This window comes from Haplochromis burtoni, unplaced genomic scaffold, assembly GCF_018398535.1.
Source record: "Haplochromis burtoni strain Fernald_Lab_line unplaced genomic scaffold, NCSU_Asbu1 Contig_18, whole genome shotgun sequence".
NCBI classification, from domain to species: domain Eukaryota; kingdom Metazoa; phylum Chordata; class Actinopteri; order Cichliformes; family Cichlidae; genus Haplochromis; species Haplochromis burtoni.
In genome coordinates, this window is record NW_024582379.1 from 3,565,479 (window position 1) to 3,578,140 (window position 12,662).

At 40.5% G+C, this 12,662-nt stretch overlaps 1 protein-coding gene across 8 annotated transcripts; it reads right to left on the reverse strand.

Annotated features, from left to right (window-relative positions):
• Positions 1-23: 23 nt before the first annotated feature.
• On the reverse strand, positions 24-10,523 carry si:ch211-102c2.8 (trichohyalin). Of its 8 annotated transcripts, none has more exons than XM_042218409.1 (29): positions 10,412-10,523; positions 10,035-10,111; positions 9,833-9,902; positions 9,662-9,747; positions 9,504-9,543; positions 9,278-9,400; positions 8,104-8,658; positions 7,291-7,368; positions 7,077-7,172; positions 6,810-6,911; positions 6,662-6,722; positions 5,768-5,900; positions 5,567-5,659; positions 5,369-5,481; positions 5,107-5,242; positions 4,889-4,981; positions 4,389-4,502; positions 4,040-4,270; positions 3,609-3,710; positions 3,340-3,522; positions 3,168-3,263; positions 2,843-3,072; positions 2,643-2,769; positions 2,488-2,571; positions 2,196-2,410; positions 2,004-2,030; positions 1,761-1,821; positions 1,476-1,661; positions 24-454 (listed from the first exon to the last, which is right to left on the reverse strand). In XM_042218409.1, exons 3-29 carry the CDS (start codon positions 9,897-9,899, stop codon positions 422-424), a joined length of 3,465 nt encoding a protein of 1,154 aa, XP_042074343.1. In that variant the 5' UTR covers positions 9,900-9,902; positions 10,035-10,111; positions 10,412-10,523; the 3' UTR covers positions 24-421. The 8 variants fall into 8 exon arrangements, with proteins under 8 accessions (XP_042074343.1, XP_042074344.1, XP_042074340.1 ...); XM_042218410.1 differs by having other exon boundaries at positions 10,035-10,131; positions 10,412-10,502; XM_042218406.1 differs by lacking the exon at positions 10,035-10,111 and having other exon boundaries at positions 8,110-8,658; positions 10,412-10,522.
• Between the last annotated feature and the right edge of the window lie 2,139 nt (positions 10,524-12,662).

Below are 12,662 nucleotides of genomic sequence, written 5' to 3' on the forward strand. Positions count from 1 at the left end.
TAATGGACAGCGAGTACAAGTAGACAGGTTCAAAAGCCTTTAATACGTTACATTTTGCTTCAGCCTTGCAGAAACTGTAAATGTATTTTTAAGCATTTTCTAAGGACTTTGTTAAAGCCCTGCCAGCTTTGAGGTTAATGTACGGTAACTCACATGATTGTTAGTCTTCAGAGAAATGTCAGCTCCTGTCGTTTACAGCTCACTGCAAGCTATAAAAACCTTACTGCCTTAGCACAGAGGAATGTGATGACCACATCTCCAGTTGTTCCATATGTCACTGTGACCTGCTTGTTAACCTCCTATCTTAGAACAGTGAATGATTTATATTTGTTGCCATGGGACAACTTTAAATAAGGCTGATTTGAAGAGCATTCTATTACTGGTGTGCAGTCGCTCACACAGTGTAAGGTTTTGTGTTGCTTTAACTCCCATCTGTGTCTGTACTCTGAGGGATCTGTGAATGAAACAATAATAGCAGTTAATATCAATATTTGGAAAACAATTAGTGCTTTTAATATTCCCATCAGACATGGGTAGCATGGTTGTATGCATGACTGATACCATTCTGAGATTCTTCTAAAGAAACATGCAATTTGTGTTAAAAGTAGAATGGGAGGCAGAGCCTTCAGTTTTCAGGCCCCTCTTCTGTGGAACCAGCTTCCAGTTTGGATTCAGGAGACAGACACTATCTCTACTTTTAAGATTAGGCTTAAAACTTTCATTTTTGCTAAAGCATATAGTTAGGGCTGGGCCAGGTGACCCTGAATCCTCCCTTAGTTATGCTGCAATAGACGTAGGCTGCCGGGGGATTCCCATGATGCATTGAGTTTTTCCTTTCCAGTCACCTTTCTCACTCACTATGTATTAATAGACCTCTCTGCATTGAATCATATCTGTTATTAACGTCTGTCTCTCTTCCACAGCATGTCTTTTATCCTGTCTTCCTTCTCTCACCCCAACCGGTCGCAGCAGATGGCCCCGCCCCTGCCTGAGCCTGGTTCTGCCGGAGGTTTCTTCCTGTTAAAAGGGAGTTTTTCCTTCCCACTGTCGCCAAAGTGCTTGCTCATAGGGGGTCATATGATGGGTTTTTCTCTGTATCTATGAAGCACCTTGAGGTGACTTTTGTTGTGATTTGGCGCTATATAAATAAAATAGAATTGAATTAATGTTTTATCAGTTTATTTTATAATCTGTGGAAATGTGAGTGCAGAGAACCACCATCAATAGCCTTAAACTGCTGTAAAGCTTTGTATTTTTTCATTGTGCATTTTTTTGGTCAGACTAAATATGAATGAAGACATAATTTTGTGGGTTAGATAATTAAGAAAAAAATATTACAAAACCTTCACAAAAATACTTGACTTTAAATTACAAGTAGTACTTGGAGTATTGAAATTTATAACTACTGTAAACTTCATCAAGTGGAAACATTAAAAGTCACTTCACAATAACCAGATACTGAAGAATTTACTCACTGTTCCAAGATAGGATCCTGATAAATCGGGAGGAGGTGAGCTCCACCCGTAGGCCTGATTTTCAGCACGGAGCTGCTTCACTTTGCTATGGAGGTAACGTATAAGCTTAAAGGAAGCCATGTCTGAGGAGCTGTGATGGGAGTTCAGAGCTTGGAGGGAGGGAGAGCTGAGAGATTTCTGGTATTCCTTAAAAGAAAAATGATACCAGGATTTTTCTTAATAGCATAAACAATGAGTAAGGACACAAACGTTTTGGGTTTCACACAGGAAGCGCAAACCATTTACCATTTCTTCCTCAGGTCTTTCAGGCTCCCTCTGCCTAACATCTTGTGGTTTTGGTGCCTTCCTAGAAAACGCAAACCTGAATTTGGTTGGTTGTTGGGTAAATAACATAACTGCATGAACATCTGTTGTATATGTATAATGTTAGATCTATGGTCTAAGCATCGCATCACATTGAGTTGAGGTGAGATCATGCTCTTGTACAGCTGGTTAGTATAACATCGATTTACCAAGACACAAAATTACCTGCCCCTTAACAACTTTGCCTGGCACCTGTGGGATGACAAAAGTTAGCACAAAAACTGTATACATGTCACAGTATTGTTTGATTCAAGATCAGCAGCTTTGGGAAATTATTGCAACACAAAAAGAAAAATATGACCTGGCTGCATTCTGGGTTTAGTTTGGAGGATGTCATTTTTGTTTTGAGCACGTTACCGTTCCAGTTCAGCCGTCAACTCTTCTTCAAACTTGAGTGCCAGGCGAGCTGCGGTCTGTCCCTTCCACTCAGCCATGCTCCTCTGAACCTGCCTGAGCTCAGAGTCTTTGGCCTTCAACTGCTTGCGGAGACATGCTGCCACTCCTCCTCCGCCTTGAACTCCTCCATCACTCATGTGAACCCATTTTAAGCTGCTCAACTCCTCAATGTGTTCCTGCAAAAATGTCACAGGGAGTTAAATTTCCTCTAATGCTATGCATGTGTGTTTTGTCTAAGCATGTGGGTTCAGACCTGAATGAGTCGTTCCTTTAAAAAATTCAAAGCTTGATCTCTCTCCAGCCTCAGCTGTTGCCTCTGGATGCTCAGTTCTTGCTCCTGAAAAATGGGAGATTTTTACTGAATATGTCCATATAAACATTTAGCGTGCTGTAAAGTTCAAATGATACCTTTTCTTTTCTCAGCTGCTCGTTGGTTTGTTTCTGTGAGTCTAGCTTTTGGTGCAGTTGGCTAATAAAAGCCTTCAGCCGCTCTCGTAGTGTTTTTAGGTTCATAAAAGCCTCGGCTACTGTGAAACTGCAAATGACAAAGATATGTGCATTACAAGCCAATTACAAACAAGCTGTGAAGACTGGGCATAAAATTATACCTGGGAGGTAGTTTTCCAGCACTTTGTTTGGCTTGACTTTGCTCCACTAACAGGCTGAGATGCTGGCACTCTGCTGCTAGCTGCTCGGTCCAGTGTTGGTGTTGCTGCTCCATCTCAGATGTGATTTGGTTATGGCTGCTCTCCCTTTCTTCTAGCATCACCCGGAGCCTGTCTGCCTCTTTAACTGCCAGCTGGACATCCTTCTCGAGCTGCAGAACTGTCCTATGACTCTGCCATGATTACAGAGCACACCAGGTCAACTTTTCTAAGATGTCACATCACATCTAGAGTTTGAACATGACTGCTTTCTGTGGTTTCACTGCACCTGCGCCATCTGTAGCTCCGCCTGGTGCTCCTCTTTCAGTGACTTGCAAATTGCAGCCAACTGTGTACAGTTTTCCTTTTCCAGCTCCTGCAGTTTCTTAGAGATAAAAGCAAAATCATACAAACATGGAAAGAAAATGTATTTAGATTTATCTGAGTGGAAGATCCCTTACTGTTTTTAGTTCCATGACCTGATGTTGAAGAGCTAATGCTTTACTCTTCTCTTTCTGCATTTCGCTCCTCAAACTTTCCAGGAGCTTTTCATTCTGCTCTTCCAGTATCCCACACTGCACCTCCAGAGCTTCCATTTTTTCTGCCTCCCACTTCCTCCTCTCCTCCTTCACTGCTTTGTACACCTAAATGGAAAAAGAGAGCATTCTGTTCATACCATCCAATTATGTTAGAAAGGTTGCATATGTTAGTCAAAGGATTATCAGTGTACCTTTTCCGATGTTACTACACGCAACTCCTCTTCATGTTTCTTTACCTCTTCCTTCTGCTGTTGCAGAGATTTCTGTAGCTTAATTAAGTCTTCTTCTTTTAGCTACAAAATTAAGAGAGGACGACCTCTTAGAAGTAACCCTACTAGTATTTTACTAGTATAATATGTAGTGCAATAACCTTAACAATGGCACGCCACCCAACATAAAATGTATGCATTTATGACACTACAGAATACCTGAGATACAACCCCTCACCAAACAGTTCTCTAGTCTGTACTTTCAAAGGAATACTTTTTTCTTTTTAGCCTGAATATGAACTGAGGAGAAATCAGTAACCTGTCACAATAAACCTTTTGGGCTTGCTGTTAATAATATAAACATATTAGTAAAGTTACTTATAGAACAAGAAAAAAGGATTTGTAGCACTTACCATTATACTGTGGGCGTGCTCTTCAACTTCCTTCAGGGCTTTGTGGTGCTGCATCCTCAAGTGCTGTTGCTCCACCTTCAGTCCATCTCGTTCTGCTTGTAAGGCACTGCATTGCTCCTGGAAATCTAGGAGCTGCAGCTCTTTGTGGGCCAACACTTTCTCCAGAGTTACCACCCTGATCTTATGTTCTCCCACCTCACCCTGTAGCCCACTCACTCGAGCCTCCAGTGCCTAACAGGAAAAGAGACAGCAACAGTAACACACACACACACACACACACACACACACACACACACACACAAGAGATGGAGTGTATTTTTTTAAAAAAAAAAAAAAAAAAAAAAGCTACCTCAATCTGCCCCTTTTTCTGCATCTGTTTTTCTTCCAAACAAGCACATCTGTTTCTCAGTGACGTCTCTGCTTCTGTGGCCCTTTGGAGCTCTTCACAAGTCTCTTCCAATTTCTGCTCCAAAAGGAAAATATATTCAGAGACATTTTAAAACAGACACTAAATCTGCCTTTACTCAAACAAAAATGGATTCTGTCTGTTAAATTTCATTCAGCACCCTCTCTGAAATTGAGATCCCAATGATAAAGAAGCCCAAAATAAAATTGTAAAATGATAAATCCACAACCTTATGATTAAAGTTTAGATTCTCCATTTGGATTGTTGAAGATCATAAATATTTCTGTTCGTAAAGTGAATGCAGACTATAAAAAGAAAAGCACAATTTAATGTAATTTCATGTTTACATGTATAAAAATGAGTCCCATTAAACCAAAAAATATTTTTAGTTATAACTTTGTATTTTTGGAGTTACTACATAGTCTATAAACAGGCTATGATACCTCTTGCATGGACTCCAGCTTTTCTCTGGCACGTCGCTGCTCAGCAAACAGTTCTGTTTTGGCATTATCCAGCTGTCTTTCCATTTCTTCCTGCTCCAGCACCGACATTATGACATTGTTCGGTTTATTGAACAATAAAAAGAGAAAGTGATGACATAAGAACAAAATTAAACCAAGGACTGAACCACTAACTACAGGATTAGGTTTGTTTTTTTTACTGCTTTGAAGCAGGATCCATCCTTTGGAATCTGTTTACACAGACGCTGAACTGTAAAATCTTCCTGGGTGTCTCTGTGCTGGAGAAGACATGATTCTTTCTGCCTCAGCATCTTCTGTAGCTGCCAGCTACCATGGCTGCAGCAAAATGATGTTTTATCAATAAAGAAAACTCTCCTTTATGCAGACAAATATTATGTTGATGTTGGCCGTGTTAATGCACATGGCTCTGAATGAGACAGTTAGTAGGAGGAGATTTTATACCCAACAGACTTCCTCTCTGCTCTGCTGTCTCTCTGAACAGACTGCAAAGTCCTCTTCTCCTCCTCCATCTGTGCCGTCTCTGTAGTCAGTCGCTCTAACTCCTGCAAGGCATGCTGCAGCACGAACCATTACTTGTACACGTTAGTGAGTCTTCAGCAAACATTCTCATGAAAAACATTTGAAAATGCTGGACTTTACCTTCCTTTGTTGTCTAAGTTCAGAGAGGCAGACCTCAACATCTTTTATCTGAGCCCTCTTCAACCACAGCGTCTCCTCCTCTTCCTCACATTTCTAAACCACACACAAACAAGCTAAGCACCATCTCATACATATGCATGCAAGTGAATTTATACAACTGACACAGAATAGAATAAATTTCCCCCGGAGGTTTAGTCTTACTTGTCGGAGGTCAGAGAGTCGGCCAATCACCTTGACCCATTCAGACTGCATCTTGTCCAGTGTCCTCTCAGGCCTGGACTTGCTGCTCCAGCAGCTCATTTCTTCATCTGTGTCACTAAAATAACTCGCAGGTCTGAATACACATGAGAGCAGAATACACAAATCTGAAAAAGTATTTAAAAAACAAGGAGAACTTGCCCTAGGAGTATTTTTAATTTTGAGATTAAGTTTAGGTGACTGACATCTGGAATTATAGAACTTAATTTGTTAAAGTAAGTGTTCCTTCCTATTCTGCTAATTCTTAATCTATGTTCAAGGTCAGATGACATCCTTGTCTACTGTAGCTTTTAAGTTTCTTCTTTCCAGTGTTTTACATAGATTTCTTTGCACTGTTTTACTCTGATTGATATTTGGAAAGCAGTGTTGTTGCAGAACTGGGTTTTGACAGGAAGCACTTCAGAATCATCACCAGCTGACATGAAAGGTTCTTCTTCTGGGTTCATCTCTTACGCTTAAGGGCTGATATTAGGGTAATTAAAAATTTTGTGTGCTTGACGGACATTTTTTGGCATTTTTCTGTGTGCATTGAAAATATATTTGCAGAATTTTACATATTAGAGATACTGTTGGGTGTTTGTCCCAATGGGTAGAGCTCTAAACCCAAACTTCCCCACCATACAACCAACTATCCTACAGCACAATTGGCAGAAAGACACAACCAAATATTTAAAGGCAGATTTTAATTGGATTTTGGAAGTTATTAAAATTTTCTCTTTATTGTATTAAGAGCTTTCAGAGCTTGTCCTCTTAGTGCATTACCTGTCATATTGAAGTTTCCTGAGGCTATTGTGTGTGCACTAACATAGATGCAGCTCATACTTTGATTTATTTTACCTATATGCCGTTCTCCTGTTACGTTGACAGTTACAAACAGGTCCATATGGGGATCTCTGCACTTTGGGAATAAAGACAAGAAAATTATTTTGACACTTTACTACTTTGTGTATTTTATAGTAATAAAATAGTAGTAGTCAGCTCTTACCTGATGTAGACCGAGATTCACTTTCTTCTTGTGTTGTTATGTCAGTCTGGTTGCTACACTGGCCATTAATTTCTGTGACAGACCGAATGAGAGAGTGCCATCCTAACAAGAGTGGATACTTTTTGTAGATATTATCCTTCATATTTAAAGATTTTGTAATTATCATTCATTACCCTTTAAATTTTTCAGTTTCACTTTTCAAACTCTGATATTTTGTGTCTACACATATTTATAAACTAGTTCACTTCCATATCTTCTGTTTCTTACCGGGCCACTTGTGAATGTGCTGCCTGACTTGCTCCGTGCAGACTGTATCAAGGTCGCTGTCAATGGACACCGTGTCAAAGCTCAGCACAGGTACTCCTGGAAAAGAACCAAGCAGCCCACAATCACTATTTCAAATAAACAGAATCCCAAAAGCATCAGTGTGGTAGGCTGTGCTTGTAAATGCAAGTGTAATACAGTGTAACGTGTGTGGTACCTGCCAAGCACCTGGTCTTAGGAGAACAGCTGCTGTTGACATTTTCAGGGTCTTTTAAAAACTCTGTGCTGTGGAAGCCTGAAATGAAAAGGGAAGAAAACAGACTTATATATTAAAAAAAACAAAAACAAACTACAGCTTACAGTACACGTAAGGCGTAAAGGTGTCCTGTATTACATCTATCAATGGTTATAAAACGTTTTCATTCATACTTCTATTTGAAAAGTTAGCAATCCAGCCAAGCTAACATCAGAGGCCTCTACTAGCACTTATGTTCATTCATTCACGCAACTTTAAATCCATTCAACATTATTCTCCACGGTCGCACATGACTTCATGCAGTGACTCCCTGAAGCCATTGAGTTCCCTGCCCCCGTTTTAGGAACCACTGCATTAGGTTATGTGCATGCTGAGTTGAAAGTTTGGCCTCAAGTCCAAAAGCTCAAATCCAGAGTTCTGGTATTTGAGTGGAGGGAGAGCATGTGATATATTTAATGCTTTGGGTATGAATTATAACCATTCATAGATGTGAGCCCATTTTTTGACTTACTACTTTAGACGAGAAGTAATAACACTCCTCAACCTATAATGGTATTCAGGCACCATTTTTGTTTTGCCAAAATGATTTTCATACAGTCAAACATCTGTAGAGAACATGCCTTCAATCACATGTCGAACACACAGATGGACAGACATATGGCCAAAGAACTGGAAGACAGATGGATCATTTTTCTCTCAATCCTCACCCCTTTGACTAAGCAAAGTTAAAACATGCCTGAAAGCTTATCTTTCAAAGATTCTATAGATACAGACTTGTACCACTGCTGTCATCCTCAGGCTGTGGTAATCTGCATGTCTCTGAAGCTCCTGCTTTCACACCAGCATGTGATATATTTGCTCCAACGCTATGAGAAACACAGCTCTTCTTGTTTGGACGTGGTTGGTTTGTCAGGGAATGCTGAGGAGTGAGTGTGTCATCGCTGCTTTCCCCAGTCGTTTCTGAACCTCTTCTTTCAACATCATAAACATGTCGTTCATGTTGTTTACTTTGGTAAGCGCCGCTGTCAGAGATGTTTGTACTCCCAGTCACTTCTGCTTTATCCGACGTTTGCATACTGACATCTATAAAAGTCAGTTCCACCATCTCCTCTGTGAAGCGTGTAGCAAAGTCCTCGGTGCAGATACTGTCTGAAGGAGGGCCAATTTCTTCGGCCAGCCCTCCTTCCTTGCAGGTGCCTCCAAGTAGCCTCTCCAGCCTCCAGATGACCTGCTCTCTACAAGACTCGATTTCCTCTTTGTCCCTCCTGTCTAACCTCTTTTCAGTTTTGTCACCAGTTACAGGATCTTTCGAGCAGCCCTCAGTGTTTTCTGAGGTAGAGCAGAGGAGAAGTGGTGTAAGGAAAAGTCCACTCTATTAACATTATGGTGATCAACATAGACCACACAGTCCTGTGCAAGAGTGTTAAGCCACCTCTAATTTCTTCATATTTTGCTTCAGTGATTTACTGAAAACATACATACAGTATTTAAGGCAGAAGATATAAAGAACTATTCCCCAAGACCATTTTAAAACAATTCCAAGAAAGTCTGGAAGTATAATCTAAAGAAATGAGTGTTGGATTGAGATTTTTTGCACAATACTTTACATATATATCATTTAATTATAGGCCACCTATGAAGACAACACAGGGGCCTGACCAACTCTCATATTAAGCAGCTTCATATTAAGCATGTATACATTTAGCAACATAATTTCCAAGAAAGTTGGGTTGTTGTATATTTCAATTTTAAACTTAGTTACAACTTTTTTGGAAATCAGGGTTGCATTTCTGTCGCTTGTGCTGAAAGGAAAATTATGTCACCACTAGTACTAATCATTTTCACTGTTGTAAGATATTTACCTCAGACTATAAATAAGGCCTTTTCAGTTAAAAACATTGTTAATTTAAAACTTTTCCTGTGAATAGCCCTAATATTAAAATATTACCATATCTTTGCTGCACTGCTGGGGCACTCATCAAATCTAGACCAGACATGGGGGTACCATTTTGTTCACTTGTACTTTCCAGGCCCGTATCTTTGCCCAGAGACTGACTCCAACCAAGAGGAGCTAGAAAAATACCACACACAGAAAAAAAAGAGATTACATAATATTACATGGAAAACACAAACTTATAAATCTAGTATAGAGCTGTTATTGTGATATAAATTACCTGCACTGCTGCAATTAAGCTCACATTTCTGGGGCATGACCTGGATAAATTAATCATACTTGCTTATGTTATTATCATTTTTATTATCATTTTAAATTTGCCTACATGTGCACAGAGACAAACATACAGAGCAAAGTGACAATCACAGAGTCACAAACCTGCAATTGCTCAAGCTGAGCATCCATTGCATCCAGGAGGCGATCGCAGTGGTCAAATCCAAACACACTGCTATTGTCGTTAAGATCTATGAGGGCAGAGAAAAGGGGGTATATAAATGGCTGCACACATAAGAGTGAGGAATACATAATAATGCTTTTAAACCTTCAGACCAGTGTAAAGAAGTTTCAGGGGATGTTCTGCATGTCTGTCTGCTCCGTTATTGTTCCTCTCAGCCATGTCCTGCACGTGAAGACAAAAGTGCAGGCATTGAGAGACAACATAGGAGACTACACCCCCTTAGCAGTCAGGGCTAACAGGAAAGTTATAAGGAGTGTGTGGCAGTACGGTGATGGGGGGCGGGGGGTATGTTACCCAGTTGTCCAGGAAACCAAGACCACTTAGCAAGCCAAACTGACTTGAGTTGACGATAAATCCCCGGATCTCCCCGTCTGAAAATCAAGTCCAAGAGCTGTGAAAGTTACTTACAAATATCTGGAGTATTAAAGTGTCACATCTAGCTGTGACTTGTGGGACTATTTTTTCAGCCGCAGCCAAGACTCAATCGAGCCTTTCCTATAAGCAGAGTGATATTTTCATAGTGCGAATGAGCCCACAAATCAGATGTATTGAACACAAAAGCGTCTGGCCAATCTGTCTGAAGCTCCCTGGTTAAACGTTCATGTTTCTGAGTTATCAAATGAAAACAAAAACATCACACTGACCGCGACAAACACTCAGAACTAACTTACTTTAAGAAGACGGGAGTTTTCAGTCGATGGCGAACATGTCTCAGCGGTTCTGACTGGCACAGCTGCTGCTGCTGCCGGGAGAGTTGATTGACGGGAAATTGAGGCTGCCATGGAAACGGTCAAACAACTCGAGATACAGCAAGCTAACAGCCCCGAGGAGCCGCGCGAGCTACGGCAGTAAAAGCGGTAAACGAAGTTATTATAGTTAACAAAAACTAAATTAAAAACAGGATATTAAATTAATAGTTCACTTGCATAAAAAATATTTTCTGAATTTGTAAAACCAACAAACAAAAACAAATATAGAGGTAGTGTGTTTAGGTCTAGTACGTTAGTTTGGTTAAAAATAAATTGATAGACATCCTAGACTGAGTCTACCGTTTTCATTTAAAAAAAAAAAAAAAATCTGATACCAGATTTTCCTTGCCTTTGACATATAACGATAATAGTTAGAGTTAATAAAGACTAACAATGAAACTAATAAAAACTAAACAAGTACGAAAATCAACTCTAGAAACTAACAAACTAAACTGAATTAAAAACAGAAAGTCAAAATTATACTTATTCCATAATTATTTGAACAAAGACAATTACTTAAATATCTAAATACTAATATTTCTTGTAGTTTTACCTCTGTAAACCACTGCAGTGGTTTTAAAATCAATCAGTGTCTTGTTTTGTTTTTTCAAAAGTTTTGCATGAACTGTTTGGGAATTACAGACAATTTTGTGCACTGTCCCACCTTTTCAGAGGCTGGAAAATAATTGGAAAATGTATAAAGTTTTATGGCCAGAGGAAGTCTGTTCCCTCATATATATGTACAGTGGGGCAAAAAAGTATTTAGTCAGCCACCGATTGTGCAAGTTCCCCCACCTAAAATGATGACAGAGGTCAGTAATTTGCACGAGAGGTACACTTCAACTGTGAGAGACAGAATGTGAAAAAAAAATCCATGAATCCACATGGTAGGATTTGTAAAGAATTTATTCGTAAATCAGGGTGGAAAATAAGTATTTGGTCAATAACAAAAATACAACTCAATACTTTGTAACATAACCTTTGTTGGCAATAACAGAGGTCAAACGTTTACTATAGGTCTTTACCAGGTTTGCACACACAGTAGCTGGTATTTTGGCCCATTCCTCCATGCAGATCTTCTCGAGAGCAGTGATGTTTTGGGGCTGTCGCCGAGCAACACGGACTTTCAACTCCCGCCACAGATTTTCTATGGGGTTGAGGTCTGGAGACTGGCTAGGCCACTCCAGGACTTTCAAATGCTTCTTACGGAGCCACTCCTTTGTTGCCCGGGCGGTGTGTTTTGGATCATTGTCATGTTGGAAGACCCAGCCTCGTTTCATCTTCAAAGTTCTCACTGATGGAAGGAGGTTTTGGCTCAAAATCTCACGATACATGGCCCCATTCATTCTGTCCTTAACACGGATCAGTCGTCCTGTCCCCTTGGCAGAAAAACAGCCCCATAGCATGATGTTTCCACCCCCATGCTTCACAGTAGGTATGGTGTTCTTGGGATGCAACTCAGTATTCTTCTTCCTCCAAACACGACGAGTTGAGTTTATACCAAAAAGTTCTACTTTGGTTTCATCTGACCACATGACATTCTCCCAATCCTCTGCTGTATCATCCATGTGCTCTCTGGCAAACTTCAGACGGGCCTGGACATGCACTGGCTTCAGCAGCGGAACACGTCTGGCACTGCGGGATTTGATTCCCTGCCGTTGTAGTGTGTTACTGATGGTGACCTTTGTTACTTTGGTCCCAGCTCTCTGCAGGTCATTCACCAGGTCCCCCCGTGTGGTTCTGGGATCTTTGCTCACCGTTCTCATGATCATTTTGACCCCACGGGATGAGATCTTGCGTGGAGCCCCAGATCGAGGGAGATTATCAGTGGTCTTGTATGTCTTCCATTTTCTGATGATTGCTCCCACAGTTGATTTTTTCACACCAAGCTGCTTGCCTATTGTAGATTCACTCTTCCCAGTCTGGTGCAGGTCTACAATACTTTTCCTGGTGTCCTTCGAAAGCTCTTTGGTCTTGGCCATGGCGGAGTTTGGAGTCTGACTGTTTGAGGCTGTGGACAGGTGTCTTTTATACAGATGATGAGTTCAAACAGGTGCCATTCATACAGGTAACGAGTGGGGGACAGAAAAGCTTCTTACAGAAGACGTTACAGGTCTGTGAGAGCCAGAGATTTTCCTTGTTTGAGGTGACCAAATACTTATTTTCCACCCTA